This window comes from Thunnus albacares, chromosome 15 (assembly GCF_914725855.1).
Source record: "Thunnus albacares chromosome 15, fThuAlb1.1, whole genome shotgun sequence".
NCBI lineage: Eukaryota > Metazoa > Chordata > Actinopteri > Scombriformes > Scombridae > Thunnus > Thunnus albacares.
The window spans coordinates 28,431,962-28,451,166 of NC_058120.1; the positions used below are offsets into that span (position 1 = coordinate 28,431,962).

The 19,205-nt window shown below is 38.1% G+C and overlaps 1 protein-coding gene and 1 pseudogene across 1 annotated transcript; one reads left to right on the plus strand and one right to left on the minus strand.

The window, feature by feature from the left end:
- Positions 1-572: 572 nt before the first annotated feature.
- Positions 573-2,316, minus strand: LOC122998577 (annotated as a pseudogene).
- Positions 2,317-5,395: 3,079 nt separating this feature from the next.
- Positions 5,396-18,957, plus strand: egln3 (egl-9 family hypoxia-inducible factor 3). The gene is made up of 5 exons (XM_044375543.1): positions 5,396-6,043; positions 14,263-14,382; positions 15,070-15,206; positions 16,168-16,241; positions 17,115-18,957. Exons 1-5 carry the CDS (start codon positions 5,684-5,686, stop codon positions 17,144-17,146), a joined length of 723 nt encoding a protein of 240 aa, XP_044231478.1. The 5' UTR covers positions 5,396-5,683; the 3' UTR covers positions 17,147-18,957.
- Positions 18,958-19,205: the final 248 nt, after the last annotated feature.

A 19,205-nucleotide genomic window follows, 5' to 3' on the forward strand; every position in this document is an offset into this window, starting at 1 on the left:
ACTAATCGGGATTTCTATATTGTGGTCACATTTTTCTGCTTAATTTCTCAGTTGTTTGCTGTTGAACTTTTCAGTTTCAGTCCAGAAGTTTTCAGTTTCAGTGGTCTGGAAGTGAAACGTAGTCGTACGACTTACCTTTGAGCTGTCCTTCCAAAAGTCATTGGTGGATGGGGAAGTGGCCCTTTAACATCCATCCACATGGGAGCTTTATGTCATAACTCAAAAATTCTGAACTGAAACTGTTGAGGTCATTTTTTTGCTTTCAGTTTATGTTTATTCACTTTCAATTTATTTATTTATTTACTTTTGATGCTTGGGAGATTTTGTTCAATTGTGACACATATTTAAAGTCATCCATCAGCTGGATCTGGAGTGGTTAACTCATACCGGGTTGGTGGTGAGGACCACAAACCAGCATCTCTTCTTCCTCAGGAGACTGAGGAGGTTTGGCATGGATAGGAAGATAACCTGTGACCTTTACAAATGCACCACAGAGAGAGTCCTCTCTGGCTGCATCTCAGCCTGGTTTGGGAGCAGCTCTGAGCGGGACCGCAAAGCCCTGCAGAGAGTCATCAAAGCTGCTCAGCCCTACTAGAAACAATACAAACTATTCTTTGAACTAGTAAAAGGAAGGGAAGGGATGAAAGGACAGCATTGTAGGTGGGAGATAAGTTGTGTCATAGACCTCCTCTGTTAAAGGGTGGTGTCTTTACTTTGACGTAGATGGCCTCCTTCACTCCTCTTTCAAACCATCTCTCCTCCTTATATGTCCGTTGTTGTCATCTTTCAGGTGTAGGTAAACTGCTGAGTCTTGACCTGAGGAGTTGGTCCTTCTGTGTTGAACCATCCGTTTGTTTAATGGTTGTTTCGTTCCCCTGATATACAAGTCTGTGCGTTCCTCACTGCATTGGACTGCATACACTAGATTGCTCTTCTTGTGTTTGGGTGTGCGGTCTTTCAGGTGAACCACTTTCTGTCTTAGTGTGTTGCTGGATTTGAAAAACACACGGAGCTGGTGTTTGTTGAAAAGACACGCATGGAATGACGATGTTGTTGCGTTTATTCTTCTTTTCTTTATCACCCACAGGGTTGTTGTTGTTCTTCTTGGATCTTGTGGCTGTTTTCACAAAGGTCCAGTTGGGGTATCCACAGGCTTTAAGTGCATCCTCCAGGTGTTTGTGCTCCTTCTCTTGGGCCACCTGTTGGTCTGTGTGTTTCCTGTATACTCCAATATGTATGGCGCAGTCCAAAAAGGCCAAGCTGTTGTTCCTGTTGTTCTCTCATGTGAACTTCATGTTATTGTCCACTGAGTTAATGTGTTCTGTGCACTTCCTGGGTTTTAATTATGACCCATGTGTCATCCACATATCTAAACCAGTGGCTCGGTGCTGTTCCTCGGAAGGAGTTCAGGGCTCTGCTTTCTACCTCCTCCCACGTAGAGGTTGGCCACAATGGGAGATACTGGTGAGACCATACTACAGTCATGCTTTAGTCTGTAAAACCCCCCGTTGTACTGGAAGTAGGTCGTGTTCAGACAGAGGTCCAGCAGTTCACAAATGCAGTCTGAGCCGAGGTTGGTTCTATTGTTCAGGGTGTTTTTCCATGTAGCAGTGGTTTCCTTATGGTTTCCACCGCCTCCATAGTTGGGATGCATGTTAACAATGAGGTCACATCACCAGGACACCATGGTTTCATTTGGGTCTAGTTTCAGTCCCAAAGCCCTGTTCACAAAGGAGTTTTGAATATGGTGAGGAGTGTTACCAACCAAAGGGGCTTACATGGTAGATATATGTCTAGAAATGTTGTAAGTAACTGAGTTGATGCTGATGATAATGGGTCTGAGGGGGTCTGAGTTGGGCTCCTTCTTTGTGAATCTTGGGGAGCCCATACATGCATGGGACGTCTCCTCCAGGATGTTGTTCACGATTGATGGTTTTCTCCTTCCGCAGCTGTTGGAAACACTCTGTGGCCTTTTTCTTGTATCCGCTGGTGGGATTACAGAGTAGTGTAGTGACCCTGGCATGGTAGTCCGCTGTGTTTAGGACCACTGTGCATCTTCCTTTATCAGCCGGTACAATGGTCATATTTTGGTCCTTCAGAGATATCACAGCCTTCCTTTCCTAGCTGGTGAGGTTGGAAGGTGATGCCAATGTGTTGGAAAAGGCCGCCGATACCGTCAACCTGAGCTGTTCTGCCTCCGTTTCCGTTAAGTTGTTTTTTCCTTATAGCTGATTCTGTTGCTGTGGTGAGGTCAACTACAGGTAAATACCGTGGTGTGTGACTAGGACATCTTGCTCTGTCTGACAGGTTCTTCATCCAGTGGTAAGGTCTTCTGCTTTCCTGCTGTTATTGGCTCGTGATTGAAGGTTTTGGAATTTCCTTGTATGTCTGTCATTGCTTTTGGCGTGTTGAGATAGTTGTGCCTTCTCAAAAAAATCAGTTTTCCAAGACTGTATTTGGCAGATGTGTTTTCAGTTTCTGGAGTAAGCCGTCCTCCTCTTTGTTCCAAGCTTTAGCAGTGAACTGGACTCACTCTGTCATTCAGTAGCTGGTTCTGTGCCGTCTTTGGTATTAGTCTGTGTTGTCGGCATCTCATGTTAAACCGCAGCTGGCTTCTGTAGTCTGCAATTTTCCTGGCTGTCCTTTCATACTCCATACTATATCATTCTGAGGTTGTTCATCTAAATATGTTTAATAAGATGTCTGTGAAGATTCTCAGGAATCCAGGTCGCGGTTATCCAAGCAGGGTTGAATCGAGGGCAACTGGACTTGGTTGCAGATTTTGCCTTATTATAAGATTCCATCTTTAAATAAGATAATATTCAGAATATCTGTCTTTAAATCGACTCATTTTAGGAATTAATATCTTAAAACAAAACAGACTAAGTTCTGAAAACCTTAAAATAACTCTTAAAATAAAGCACTAACAATGTTCTCACTTCTCAATTACATTTGTTTCCAACTGTCAAAATCAGTACCAACATTCCTGGGAACGGTTTTTCCAGGAATGACTGAAGAACGTAAACATGTTATTAGCTTCAGGGCTTTTTCACTGCTGGAAAACAAAACTGCTGCACAAAGTGGTGAAAACGTGACCCAGTAGGCTCAGAGACAAACTGCTGTTGAACTCTGGGACTCTGCAAACATGCATAACACACACACACACACACACACACACACACTCACACACACACACCCTTCCCTTTTAGGCAATATTTATATTTTTAACAGATGTATTGTCACATATTTATCACTTATGTGCAATTCTGCACTTGCACACCCGATGAGCAATATAATGTATATTTGTTTGTTGTAAGTTATAAATATTTATTTTCTCCTCCAATTTGAAGCAGAGCTGGAGGAAGACTTCAACATTTCCACCTGCTGTGATGAAACATGAAAGCCAAACTTTAACATCAGGACCTCAATCTGAGAAGTTTATATTCTGCAATTACACACAAATCACACATGATGTTTTAATATTTAGACTCAGTATCTTTAAATCTGCTTTTCTCGGTGTTGCAGTGTTTGAAACAGTATTTAGATCATTTAATGGAGGTCAAATTTATGGTATAACTTGAAATGAATAAATTAAATGTATGGGGAAATACGGGCTTTAGACATTATTATTATTATTATTATTACTACTACTACTACTATTATTATTATTATTATCATTATTACTGTTATTATCCTGTATGGTCTATCAGCTCTTATCAGCTGCTTTCAGTCTTTTCCCGGCGCGTGGACAAATTCACGTCTACTGTTTACTTCCTCGCGGATGGAGGGGAAGGGAGGGGGGGAGGTGAGGGGGGCGCGAGGACTACATGCGGCTCGTGGAGTCCTCAATGGCGGCGGGCACGCCCAACGCGCGGGCACGTAGCAGAGTGCAGCCACTTCTGCTTATTTGATTTTATCTACAGATTATTAATAAAGAAGTGTACATCAGACATGTGACCAATGTTCATGTTCTGCTGATTAAAGTTATATTTAAGGTTATTTCGGTCTCTCGTGGTAATTTTCTGAAATATTTCCCAATAAGTGAAGATAAAATGTTGATATCAGCATAATAATGAGTGTATATGTTGCTCAAAACAAAACAGAAACTGGGTTAGTGTGAGTCCTCCCTCCTCCCATGGTGAACATCACATTCAGCACGTCTCACACTTTCCCTCCAGTAGGTCACTTTCAGTCAGCATGACAACAGCAATATGACCGGAAAAGGGGGCATGGGCTTTCAAAATAAACCTTTCACCCTCCAACTAAGTACAATTTTGAGGAACTTGTACTTTACTTGAGTATTTCCATGTGATGCTACGTCATACTTACACTCTACTACACTTATATGACAATTTTAGTTACATTTCAGATGAAGATTTGACATAAAATAATATATTTTAATATTCTAACTGTTCAAATTTTTCTTTTTAAACATTTGTTATACACTTTGAGCTGTGTTAATGTGTGAAATGTGCTATATAAATAAGGTGAATTATTATTATGATTATTAAAAACACACACTACTACTACTACTTATATAATATGATGCAGTAACATCACTATTAATCTGCCCAAAGTATCTAAAGTGTGTAAATGTATAAAGTATTATCACGTAGAAATACACAAGTAAAATACAAATACCTCAAAATTACACTTAAGTACAGTACTTGAGTAAATGTACTTAGTTACTTTCCACTGCTGGCTACTACCTGTTATTTTCATCATTAAATCATTTTTTAAGAAGCGTTTCAACAAACCGTTTTAAATGTGTCTATTAATGTTATAGGATAAAGAGAAAAACCCCTCAGACCAAAAGTACAAAACATAAATGGATTATGTTTACAGTTATATATAAAACAGAGAAAATCCAAAAGTCTTCACACTTGATGAGCTGGAAGCATTTATTTTATTATTATTATTATTTTTTTTATCAAAAAAGTAGTTGATTATATTTTGAATTGTGATCTGTTTCAGTGTTCACAAAACAGATGAAGCCACTTCTTTAAAAAACTCCTGAGAACATGATACATAGTTTAAAAGTAAAACATCATGTATTGTGACACCAGAGTCTTGCAGCACTTTTATTTCCTCATAAGAAACCGATGACACAGTCATACAAGCTGTATTTGGATTATTACAGAGAATTAAAGTCTTTCACAACTCCTGGTTGACTATCTGTTATTGTTGTTGTTGTTTTTATCATAATGTTAATTTAGCAGAGAACAGCAGAAGTTGTGAGGCAAATATTCATCTGTTGTTATTAAAATATAACTTATAATATATCCAACATAATAAATATTTACAGTTCACTTCCAGCAGTAAATGATGCCTCAGTATAAGACAGTGTCGTTGGTTTAAACACATATTGAGTAAAAACGTGCAGTGGAAACAGCCAGACTTCGCTCAGCAAGTAAAGCTTTGATTTGGAAACCTACAACCGGAAGTGACCCTATTTACCACGTGCTAATTGACTGTTTCAGCCTCAATAAGAGCCCGGTGTTACCATCAGCTGAGACACGCAGACTCAGTCCGGAGGCGTTCAGTCAACATTTCAGCTGGACTGAGTTCGACTGTCAAACGTCTTGTCATATAAAACATTTCAATTGTTGCCTAAGAACTTTTAACTCCTCACAATCTCACAGTTTAAATCTATATTTGCTCCAAAATTGCCTCAGACGTTAAGATGCCTTTTATCGAGCACGTATCGGACTCGGATTTAGAGCGTTTGGCGCTGGAGCGGGTCGTCCCGGCGCTGCTGGCGCACGGTTTCTGCCATGTAGACGGTCTTCTCGGGGAGTTGGCCGGGGACGCCGTGCTGGACCAGGTGAAGGAGATGCACCGGTCCGGAGCGCTGCAGGACGGCCGGCTGGCCGGCTCCGTCCCTGGCATCCGCCGGAGGAGCATCCGCGGGGACCAGATCGCCTGGGTGAGCGGAACGGAGCGCGGCTGCGAGGCGATCAGCTTCCTGCTCAACTTGATCGATAAACTGATCTCCGTGTGCTCCAGCCGGCTGGGGAACAAGGCGATCCGGGAGAGGTCGAAGGTAAGAGACCTTCTAGTTCAAGCTCAAGTCTGGAAATCGAAATATTAATGAAATCATAAAAGTCGCAAAGAAGAAACAAAGTTTAAAAAAACACACGCGCATTCAGCGTGCGTAAAACTGTGCGTAAATGTGTTTTGTTAACTTTGTTTCTCCATTTATTTTACTATTATTATTATATACAAAGTGTATAATCTGAATATTCACTCACACTGCAAACATCTGTTCATGGGGCGCGAAAGTAGAAACGTTTGAATTTATCATCAATCGTTTTTATTCGATTTTTTACTACAGGGATCTAAATTAGATACGATCTCTGATTTAAACTTATTCGTTTACATAAGACAATGAAACTTCTTACAGCAGAAACAAACAGATGACATCAGAAGAAAAACAATAAATAATCACAGAAATCTCAAAGCAACAATATTCAAGGAAACATTCAAAGATAAACATAAAATTATCAAACATTATAAAAGTTGTGCAACTTTATGGCTTCCAGCATGAATCTAGACTTTACATAGTTTAAGGTGACGTGTTCCTAGAGACACACAAAGAGGGAATTTGATGCTAAAAAGGATTTTGGCCTCCATTACTTCCACTGAAAGCACATTTGAAGGATCTTTTAATATCCAGTATGAACAGGAGGAATGATTACAGCCAGGAAAACCTCTTTCACTGTTCATATGAACACCTGACTGCTATTTTAAGACACATTTGAACTCGTCCTTTTAGTGTTTGTCTTTTTAAGAGCTTGTTTCATCATCACAGATCATTAAAACTTACTCAGAAGCTCCTTAAACTCTCACAGGCCCAAAACATAAACATAATTATGCACAAAAAACCCCCAAACTCCAGCCTTAGTAACAGTTTTAGTCACAAAACCACATTGACCATCAATACTTTTCTTCATCTGGGTTTTGAAATATGTTTACATGACCGAGGCGTCATTGGAGAGTCCCTACATGTTTGTCTTTCCTCTATAATGTGTCGGCCCTCTGGCGGCGTTCCAGCGACCCCCCCTCTCGGCCTTGAGCCAAGGCTTCAGAAACCAGAGCACGCTCCAGGAAGGACAGGAAGTTTACTGGACCGGTTCAGGTCCTTTGGGTGCCCCGTGCTGCTGCTGCTGCTGCTGCTGCTACGTGTCTATTAATCAACCAGACAGACGTGTTTTTTGGCGTGTTGATCAGGGGTTGAATAACGAGAAAGTACATCCGGGTATTTCCTGTGAATGATGGGGGGGAAAAAAACCCGCCAGAATTAAACCGAGATGTATAAAATGTCTGCACCTGTGTGTCTGCATACTGAAGAATATTGTATCTACTGAAACAAAGATTACAAACAAAAACAATATCAGACACGCAGGCCTCCGTCGCCACATCGGAGAGCAGAGCCGCTACTTTAACCGGCGAAGTCGCGAACGTGACGTTTAACCTTCAGGGATTAAACACTCTTGATTTAGTTTTTTGTCGTTTGGAGAAAATGTTTTAGTCAAACATAGAGCTGCAACGATTAGTCGATTAATCAGTTAGTTGATCAACAGACAATTGATCTGCAACCGTTTTCATAATCGATTAATCGTTGTTAATCATGTCTCGCGTTCTCTCCGGCGGCTCAGATTTTCCGTTTTTCTCTGTTTTCTGTCATCGTAGATTTTGAAGACGTCACGTTGGGAAACTGTCGAAACGATTAATCAAGTTAATGAAGTGAATAACGGGAAGTTTAATCGATAAGCCCTCGTCAAGAATACATCTTAGTGTGATTTTTGTTTTGGTCTTACATGTTAAAGAATAGTGAGAAAATGCAGTAATTGATGTTCTTCGGTTGTTTTGTCTGAGTCCAAAGATATTCATCTCACTGTCATGTATGATGAAGAAAAACAGCAAATCATCACATATGACCGAACCATGACAGTGAGCCAGCAGGTACAATTAACCGGTTAGTTGTTTGGTTTAAAAAATGTCAGAAAAATGGGGGAAAAAGTCGATCAGTGTTTCCCAAGACGACGTCCTCACATGTCTTGTTTTGTCTCGACCAACAGATGTTCAGTTTACTGTCATAGAGACTAAAAAAACAAAATATTCACATTAAAGAAGCTGCAACCAGAGAATTTGGACTTTTTTTTTTCTTAAAGAAAGTTATCAAAATAGTTGGAAACTAATTGATTGATCAACTAATCGTTGCAGCTCTAGTTTTCATTCGCAACAGTAACACTGAGAACATATGATGAAACACACACACACACACCTGTTGTTGTTGTTGTTGTGTAAGTGCTCATAAAGGCACGCAGACGTACAAGTGGACATTCTCACGTACACACTCAGCCACTTATTCAATTATTCACTCCCTCGCTCCTCCTCAAACACACACACACGTACACACAGCCACTGCTTTACAGTGTCTCTGCTTCCCACACACACACACACACACACACACACACACACACACACACACACACACACATTCATTCCCTGCATGTCCGCCCCGTCTTCACGTGCTGCAGTATACACTAAGCCCTTATCACATGTGTCTGCCTGTGTGTGTGTTATCAGATGAAACTTCTTAAGAAAACAGGTCAACCCAGCTACAATGGGACACACACACACACACACACACACATATCTGGAGACGCTGCAGGAAAATAAACATTATAAAGATCAGCAGGATAAGAAGCTTTTGTTTTGAAAGTTTTTGTTTCATATGTTTTCATAAACTTGAGCAACATAATGACCTCATCATGAATATTATCAAATATTTATGTTGATATCCGCCTTAAAGGATGAGGCAACATTTATACTATATTTACAATTTTTACTACAAAGTCCAGATGTTGTGATCCGTAACACAACAAGCTACTGAAGCTGTAAACAAAACTACGTTCCTGCACATGCTCAGTAGCGTCTTCCTTAAACAGAACTACTCTCCGGAGACTGAAAACGTGATGCTGTTATTGGTCTTTGGAGCCGTTTCTATACAAGCTAACGTTACCAAACTCTTCATGATAAAGGAACATGTGACCCAGTGCAGCGCTGTGACTCACTGACGTGTTTTTAATATCAGGCTTTGATACACACACACACACAATACTTGTTAGTAGATCAGTTTATTGTCGGTTTGGATCCAAACATGAGATTTGTTGACAAGAAGAAAAACATAGAAAATCTGCAGCATCCGCTCAGTTTTAGTCGCGATGCTTCGCTCGCTGTCTCAGGTGGATGAGACCAGACGAGTCCTGGCTGTTGTAGTGGATCCAGACTGCAGCCTCACGCTCCACACGTAGCTCTGTCATTAAACAGTCAGCAAGCTGGAACGCTGCCAAACAACTGAACAGACCTCCTCACACTCCCACAATCCTTCTCTCCCTCCCTCCTCTTCTCTATTAGAAAGATAAGATAACGCTGAATTCAAAACAGCTCTCAGAGGCGTTCTGTTTTGAATCCTTTTTTTTTTTTTTCTTCCCCTGTAGTGTATTTCATTTCCTCCCCGTCCAGCCCTCCAGTGTTTCTCCATGTATTTTCAGCTCCATGATGATGATGATGATGATGTGTATGTGTGTACGTGCCTCAGCGGCGGCGTGTAAACGAACTTGCGTGATTTCCCTGCTTCTCCTCAGCGCAGACCTCCTGTAGTTTTTGGCTGCAGGTCAGCTTCTCTTTATCAGACGGTTTGTCTTCATTCACAGCCAAGGAGACCTGACACTACCTTCATCTCTGGAGTCTGTTGCACGCACGGTGACGAGGTGCTTGACTCCCCCCCCCCGACCTTCCTCCCCCTTTGACATTAAGAGGAAGAAAAAGCAAAGGTTGCACGCGATACGTGTGTAAACAGGTGTTGAATGCTGCAGTCAATGAAGGCGGTGGTGTTTTGTTGATGTTGCGTTCAGGGACCCGTCTGCTTTAATGAGGGTTAATCGCCACTGTGACCTTCCTGTATTATGTGTGTCGATAATCATAAAGAAAAGGAAGCGGACGGGATGTGAGATATTTGTATGGAGCGTGCAGCGGGTGTAGAGCTCCTCGCACGCTTTCTTGTTTCACGAGAAGAGTCGCTGCAGGTTTCACGATGAAAGCTCTGAGAAGAGGAGACGACGCCGCTGACATCAGTGAAGTCATAAACCTGTTGTCGCTGAGTCACTGTCACACACTGTGCGCGTGATGATTGACATCAGGTGGCCACATTATCGTCAGAGTGATGTAAAAGAAGCTTCAGTTTGTTGTAGATCAGTGTTGTCGTTTTTATTTTACATTTTCTTCATCGCTTCATTTACAATAAAAAACATATTTTCTAACAAGGGTTAATCTTCTCTGATGCTGTTTGATCGTAGCTCTACAAAAAAATGAACACAATTTATAATATATTGTAGTTAATTTATCAAATAAGACACCACGCGTATGAAAAGTTAAGTTAGAACAAAATGCTACTGTATTTACACTCATCGAGCACTTTATTAGGAACACCTGTGCATTTGAATGTAACACAACAGCTCTGCCATAAATTCTACTTTCACGAAACTTCTACATTTTCAATTTTTGTTGACATTGTCAGAAATGTCGTAGTGGGTATATTCTAATATTTTGCCCCATTCATGTATGTTAATGGAGTGGACAAAATATTAGGAACACCATCCAATTGCTCTTTATTATCCCAATTTTCTAAAAAGAAATGATGATGATGATGATGATGATAAATTAAATAAAGAAAAATGATAAGTAAAGAAAAACACATTAACTTAAGGCTTTACTGGTCTGTGTTGGGACATATTGTGTGTTTTTTTTTTTTTTTTTTTTTTACATATTTTACAGTCGACATTCCTCTGTAAAACAACCAAAATAATGCAAAACCACAAATACGCTGAAAGTAATGACCTTTACATGTTTATCCGGACAGCTGTAAATGTTGTGATCATATTAAATCATATTATCAAAATGAATGTTGATATTGCTCATGCTTAACTTTTATACAAAGAGCTTTTGTGCCTTTTTAATTGATCTAAATTGTAACGTTTTAACTCACAACCTTCTGTAACTTTGAGCTTCCGAAGGTGGTGAACTCTGTTAGCAAAAAGTTTAAAAACTCACAATTTGACGTATTTTACAGTCGACGTTCTTCTGTAAAATAACCAAAATAACGCAAAACCACAAATACGCTGAAAGTTATGACCTGAGCTGTAAATGTTATGATCATATTAAAAAAGTTAATGTTGATATTGTTCATGCTTCACTTTTATACAAAGAGCTTTTGCGCCTTTTAATTGATCTAAATTTTAACTAGATTTTTATTCAATGCTTTAACTCACAACCTTTCATAATTTTGACGCTTCTGAAGGTGGTGAACCACTGTCAGCAAAATGTTTATTTAAAAACTCACAATGTGACATATTTTACAGTCGACATTCTTCTGTAAAATTAGTTAAAATTCAGATCAATTAAAAGGTGCAAAAGCTCTTTGTATAAAAGTGAAGCATGAACAACATCAACATTAACCTTTTTAAAATGATCATAACATTTACAGCTGTTCGGATAAACATGTAAAGGTCATTATTTTCAGCGTATTTATGGTTTTGCATTATTTTGGCTGATTTTTATTCAACGTTTTCACTCACAACCTTTTTAATTTTGATGCTTCTGAAGATTAAAAACAACATTTTCCACTGTTCAGATATTTTTGGCCCAAACGACTCTTGGAGTAATCGAGGAAATCATCAACAGATGAATCGATAATGAAAATAAAGGTTAAGTGCAGCCCTGAAACGTGCTCAGTAATGTGTCTGCCAGTGAAATGACCAGTAGTAACCTCACAGGGGTCGTTTGTGTGTGTGTGTATGTGTGTGTATGTGTGTGTATGTGTGTGTGTATGTTAGCAACGGAGGGGATCAGCTGTTTGTTGCCGGCTGCTCTTTGTTTTTCCTGGAAGGAAATCCACAGTTTGTTGACTTTGTTGACTTTGACACAGAGTCTCATGTCTGATAATCGTCTGCTGCTCTCAGCTTATCAGCCGCTTCCTGCTCGGGTCGAAAGGTCGCAGCAGCGCCGCAGAGGAGGGGGCACAGGGAAAACCCACCCCCTCCCCCCCACCCGTCGTCCTGTTTTGGAAAACGTCTCCACCATTCCCAAAGACAGAAATTAATACTCCTCATGATTTATTTTGTTGTTTTAACCTCACGTCTGAGTTAAAATGACGTTCTGTCTTTGTTTTCATGTCAGTGCTCGTTAAGTTAATTAATGGGATGAAGTTTCAGGACAAATAAGCAACTTTTTTGATACATTTTTTCTCCTGTTTTTTTTCTGAATTATTTAATACATTTACAAGAAGTCATTTGTTAATATTTAGAAAAATACAGCTTCATTTGATGGATTGTTTTGAACATCACAGAACTGGAAAAAAAAAAAATATTTTTAAGAAATAATAATTAAAAAACCCAGAAAATTATCCTTAAAAAACAAACTAGTGCAGTGCCTGTTGGGAACCTAGATTGAGACTACAATCAGATGAACTGTAACGTCCGTTCAACACGAGCCTGAGACGTCCTGCACTAAGTCTTGAACGTACTTACAAAGTTCCTGCGTGTGAGGAACAAGAATAGAACTTTAACTTTAAACTTTTTCACTTCATTCTCTCTGTTAGTTCTCATCACTAAGGATATAGTCCCACCTCCGACCACAATGTAGGGTGGCGCTGTCAGTATTTCAGCCTGTTGGATCCATGTGCAGAAGAAGAACAGAAGCGACGTTGTTTATGATTTCTTTTTATATATTTCTGAATATCTTGAACGTACATACCGAGTTTCATTCACATTAACATCACACAGTTCAGTAGTAAAGCTTTAAGTCTCTTTAACTTTTTCATTTAATTATCACTACAGATGAAATCCCTCCTCTGACCACGATGTGAGCTGCAAAGGCAGAGTGATCAGTAATTTGATCAGCTGCATAAAAATATTGATGAGTGCAGCTTTTAAACCGACCGCTGAGCGACTCTGCAGAGACATTAAGGCTTCGACTGCTCTTATCACTGCTGAAACCACAAGTTTGGTTGAAACTGTTTCCTCCCAGTACTGACTGGCTGCACGTACACCCAATCCTTCCACACACACACACACCCAACCCTTCCACACACACACACACACACACACACACACACACATACATACACACACACACAGGCAGGCACACAAACATGAACACACTTCATGCAATTTGTGTACGTGCGACTGAAGCCGTAGGCACAAAACCACAAAAAACACCCCAGTGTGCACAAGAAATATTAGCCAATAACCACGCACATCCACGCACATCCACGCACACACACAGACACACACACACACGCACGCAGACATGTTGAGGAAGTTTCTGTAATCACATGTGTCAACATGACTGATTGTTACATCTGTTTTTATTTTGAAGACTTTTGGAGGTTTTACAAGAAAATTGTGTCACAGTCACATCATGGTCACAACATTTTATTCTTCTTCTTTCACACTAAATGACGCACATTATTATTATTATGATGTTCTGCGGCACATTGAAACAATGAGTCTAGGTAACATTGTTAGTGTTCGATATGAGTAGAGCTGCAACGATAAGTCGATTAATTAATTTGTTGCAGACTATTAAATAAATCACTGACTATTTTGATAATCAATTAATCGTTTGGAGTCATTTTTTTAAAGAAAAAAATGTCCAAATTCTCTGATTCCAGCTTCTTCAATGTGAATATTTTCTGCTTTATTTAGTCCTTTATGACAATAAACTGAATATCTTTGGACCAAACAACTAATTGATTAATTGAGAAAATAATCAATAGATTAATCGATAATGTATAAAATAATAATTAGTTGTAGCCTTAAATATGAGTGTCAATACGATATCAGATTTTTTTTTTGATTTTTTTTTTTTTTTAAATATCTTATTTTGAGAAATATGAACATGTTTTTTTCTATAAATTCCTTTTTCATTTAACAAAATAAAAGCCAAAGTTCTTACATGTTAAATGCGTCTAAATTCAGCAAACAAAGCAGCAGAATTTAACACAGATTTAAATGAGAAAGTGATTAGTGATAGTGATCATTTTCTTGATCAATTGATTAGTTGTTTGGTCTATCAAACATCAAAGAAAATGTTGATCAGTTTCCAGATATGTGTGATATGTTTATGTAAATAAGCTGCGTTAGTGTTACAGCATATTGATGACGTGTTTCTGTGTGTGTGTTCTTGTGTCTGTAGGCCATGGTGGCGTGTTACCCGGGAAACGGGGCCGGTTACGTCAAACACGTGGACAACCCGAACTCCGACGGACGCTGCATCACCTGCATCTACTACCTCAACAAGAACTGGAACGCTAAGGTGCGTTCAGGGACCTCTGCTCAGAAACAGACTTCTCTGTTTTGATATCTATCAATAATAATTAAAAAAAAAAAACAGATCAGAGAGAGATCAAAGTGACCCGTAATTATTGATCAGATTATGAGACTTCCTGCCTGACGAGGAAATAATAACGTTTATGATATTGATCTCTTTGTGATGATATATGCAGATATGAAAAGTTTGACTCGCCGTGACTTGATAATATCAGGACTGATTCGATTCTGTTAAACATTCAATTAACTCATGAAGTCTTCAGTAGATCTGCAACTATTAGATTGATTGATTAGTCCGTCGGCAGAACACTAATCAGCAACTATTTTGATAATCAAATAATCGTTAGACACTTTTTAAACAAACATAATAAATATTATTATAAATAAACTAAATATTTTGGGGTTTTGGATTGTTGATATTTGAAGATGTAAACTTGAATTATAACAAGTATTTTTCACTGTTTTCTGACATTTTATAGACCAAACTGTTAATCGATCAATCAAGTAAATAATCAGCATATTAACTGATAATGAAAATTATCGTTAGTCTTGAGAAAATGACAACAGGAAGTCAAGACCTCAAGGGAACCAGATTAAAGCGAGAGCACAAGAGTAACAGTAAAAAAGCCTCTGATGTAACAAACAGCTGATCGCGTTTCTCTCGCCGTTTCAGGAGCACGGCGGCATCCTCAGGATCTTTCCAGAAGGGAAATCCTACGTCGCCGACATCAAGCCGCTGTTCGACAGGCTGCTCTTCTTCTGGTCCGACCGCAGGAACCCGCACGAGGTGCAGCCCTCCTACTCCACCAGGTAACCAACCAACCAATCAACCAATCAATCAATCAATCAATCAACGAATGATTCAGTGACACTGAGGACTGACAGCTGATGTCAGTAACATGCTCATAGGAAGGAAAGTTTGTCTTTTCATGTCTGTATTTTCTTTCATTTTTTTTAATCTTTCATGAGGATTTATTGATTTGATTGATAGATGACACACACATTAACTTTTCAAAAGTTCCTTTCTGTGTATTGAACGACATCATTTATGTTGACCTGAATATAAAAGACAGAATCAATACTGAACGTCTTATTTAATTAGTTTGTCACATGTTTTGCAGCAAAGATCTGAAATCTGTTGCTAAATGTTTTAGCAAATGATGCAACATTTACGTCTGGAAAACAAAATACTGAATTAAAGCAGAACAATTAAAAAAAACAAACTGTATTTTAAACCAAAATCTTCATAAGCTGCCAAAAATCAAATCACAAACTGGTCTGATTAATAAAAAATAATAATAATGTGTGTAAATACAGCAGCAAAACAGGCTGATACTTTTAATTATGGTCAGTTCTGCATCTTTAGATTTATGATCAAACAAATTACAAACTGGGCTTTAAAGCACAGAAACACCTGAAATAAACAGTTTAATTAATTGAAACTAAAATTAACTTTAATTATGCTGCTATTTTTTAAAAACTTTATCTCCTTCATACAGAAGTAAATTAAAATAAATGTTTTCATGAAGAGCTGATGGTTTTCAGCTGCAGATCTCTGCTGCCACCTGCTGGTGAAAATGAGGAAATGTTCTCCAGAGAAAAACACAAGACTTCATGTTTCTATTGTTCCGACATGTTGAAAAGCTGAAGTTTCCAGAATAAACAACCTCAGATATAAAACCTTTTACATGTAGTTATATAAAAACAACTAAACTGAACTTCAAATGAAAACATTGTAAATATTAATATCCGGATCTGTTTGTGTTTTCAGGTACGCCATCACAGTTTGGTATTTTGACTCTGAGGAGAGAGCCGAGGCCAAGAGACGCTTCAGAGACCGGACAGGTAAACACACACACACACACTTTGTCAACAGCTAATGTTACTCCTATGTATATAAAAAAACACACACTCAGTTTAATCAACAATATTGGAATTTATTTCAGCTTGTAAGTAATTACAGTCTGCAAAAAACTATCCTGCGATATTAAGACAATGTTGAGTGGAGCTGCACAGATTAGTCAATTAATTAATTAATCATCAGTCTTAATCACTTTAAGAAAAAAATCCAAATATTTGTTGCTTCTAGTTTCTCAATAAGAGGATTTGATTCTTTTCTTACATGATATTAAACTGAATATCTTGAGGTTTTGGACGTTATCTTTTATAGAGAAAACGATGAATATCATCAGTTTAATCAATTATGAAAATAACTGTTAGTTGCAGCTCTAGTCTTGAGAATTTGACACGAGGAGGTAAAGAGATAAATGAGGCAAAACTAAAATTAAAAAAAAGATAAAACTTTATTGATCCCAGAGGGGGAAACTCAACACACTGAGAGGTCAGAGATAATATATAAAGAACTGCTTTAAGGACTTCTTAACCGCATTGGCTTAAAAATTGAGATTGAAAGATTAAAACTTAATTTCATACTGCAAAAAAAAAAAAATAAAAAATATTAGCTTATGTAAATACATTAGGAAGCAAAAAATGTAATCACAGTAAAATTCAAATAAACTAACAAACTGAATAAATGTAAAATGAGTTAATGTTTTATATTAATGCACTTTTCTAATTATACTGATATTACTTTACATTCCTGTGACTTTTACTGAAAGTATTTCTAGTGTTTATTATAATACAGTATTTGCATTAGTGAGTGTTTGATCTGAGATAGTTTTTATCTGTATTTTCACCGTGATGTCTGTCGTGTTGCAGCTTCCTCTCGGCAGGGCAGCAGCACCAGCTGAACGTGAGGAAACGTCGCCGCCTGGTGTTTAACTGTAGGAGAAGACGGCAGGAATCCCCTTCTGACTCTCTCTCCTCTATGTGTCAGCTGAAAGAAAAGTCAAAAAGAAGAAGTGTCACTCTGTCCTGGACTCCGGAGGATTCGAGGGAATTTTCAAACTTTCATCTGATGAACTGATGTTCCCTCATCGCTCCGGCATCCAGGCTGGAGAAGACAACCTGCCTGCACTGCTGCGAGCGCTGCTGCAACCTGACGAATGATGAGTTCAGGTGACCGGCAGCTGCTCTGGACTCTTCCTGCTTTACTTGTGCAATACTCTCTCTCTCTCTCTCTCACTCTCTCTATGATTTCTGCTGAAAGCCCTCCTGAGACGGAGGAAACGGCGGACCGCACCTTTTAATGCTTCGCCTTCAGCTCACTTCAAAACAAGAGAAGGAGAGACAATGTTTACAGACGGAGAGAAATTAAGAGACACGATGATTTCTAACCCGAGTGTGAGAGAAAACTTTCATATCGTAACATTTTTCTCTGCACACGTTTGTGTTTTTAATCATCGAGGAGCATCAGAGAAGTGTTTACTAGTAACCGAAGTCTACATATTCAACAAACAAAGGCTGCAAAAACGAAAAAGAAGAATTATGCTCTTAAATCTTAACCTGAGAAAGCAAGAAAGAGATAGAAGGAGGCAAATATGTTTTAGGAAAATGTCTAGTGGTTTAAATAATAATAATGATAAGACGTGGAGTCATTTCAAAAGTTGCCACAAACTTCACAAAATGCCGTAAAACTTTATTATTTTACAAGTCCTTTCATTTTTTATAGTAATTTGCTGGAATTCTTGTGTAATTTCCAGGTATTTAACACTTAAATTTCAGGGTATTTTACAGTAAATGTGGTGCAGTTTGGTACAAATTATAAGGAAAAATAGCAAAAAAAAGTGTTTATTTTTGGGTTCATATGAAGTTGTTATAATAAATTAGATTCTTAACTGAAACAAACTTACTTTTCAGTGTGTTGTTTTGTTTGTCTATGAACATTTTCTATGTAACACTTTATTTTATGAGTCGTTTACTTTCCTTATTTCTAGAACATCTTTTGAAACGGTCATGTGATTTGGTAGTATTGAGGAAAAGGCACTTAAGAAAGAATCTAATATAATAATCTAATAATATATGTAGTTTGACACACCAAACTACACATAGAAAACTCAGAAAACAACATACAAACCCAAAAATATTCAGTTGGAAACTAAACCAAGTTTTTTCTAATAGTTTGTACCACTTTACACCCCCTCCCTCCCTGTGTAAAATGTCCTAAATTAAATTGTTAAATACCTGCAAATTACACAGAAAATATCCATTAAATTAGTATAAAATGAAAGGAGCTGTAAGATAAAGTGTCATTCTTGATCTTGGGAACAGCAGTTTGAACACCAGCTTTTTGTCAGAGCTTTCAACCTCAAATCACTCCATTTACTGAAGAAGACGGTGGTAGAGCTGCAACTAATGATTGTCATTATTAATTAATTGGCTGATTATTTTCTCAATTAATGGATTAATCATTTAATGTATAAAATGTCCTAAAGATACTCAGCTTATTATGTATGACACAAAAAAGCATCAAATCTTCATATTTGAGAAGCTGAAACCAGCAAATTTTAGGAATTTTTGCTTTAAAAACATATTTGATTATCAAAAATTGTTGTTGACTCATTCCCTGTCGATCGATGTATCGTTGAAGCTCTAGACGACGGTTGAAAGCTCCAGAAAAAGCTGCCAGGTGAACCTTTTAAATTTCACAACATGTCAAAAATCTAAAAAAAAGATTCACATAAAATAAATGATGTTTGATGTGTTTCACTCTGTTTCTGCTTTACGTCATACGTGTAAAAAAATAAAAATAAAAACTTGATTGTTTACAAATTGTTTCGTATCATTAATTTGAACAACAGAATTTCACAAACCAGTAAAACAACATGAGCAGATTATTATGGTCTGGATATTCAACCCCTCATGGTTTTTTTTTGGTACCAACTGATTTGGTGTAAAATATGTTGTTTA

What these genes read in the sequence shown, in the direction of transcription:
- egln3 (XM_044375543.1), top strand. Translation starts at nt 5,684, where the DNA reads ATGCCTTTTATCGAGCACGTATCGGACTCGGATTTAGAGCGTTTGGCG. An exon ending in ACAAGAACTGGAACGCTAAG is followed by an intron (nt 14,383 to 15,069) that starts GTGCGTTCAGGG and finishes TCGCCGTTTCAG; the next exon opens with GAGCACGGCGGCATCCTCAG. An exon ending in CAGCCCTCCTACTCCACCAG is followed by an intron (nt 15,207 to 16,167) that starts GTAACCAACCAA and finishes TTGTGTTTTCAG; the next exon opens with GTACGCCATCACAGTTTGGT.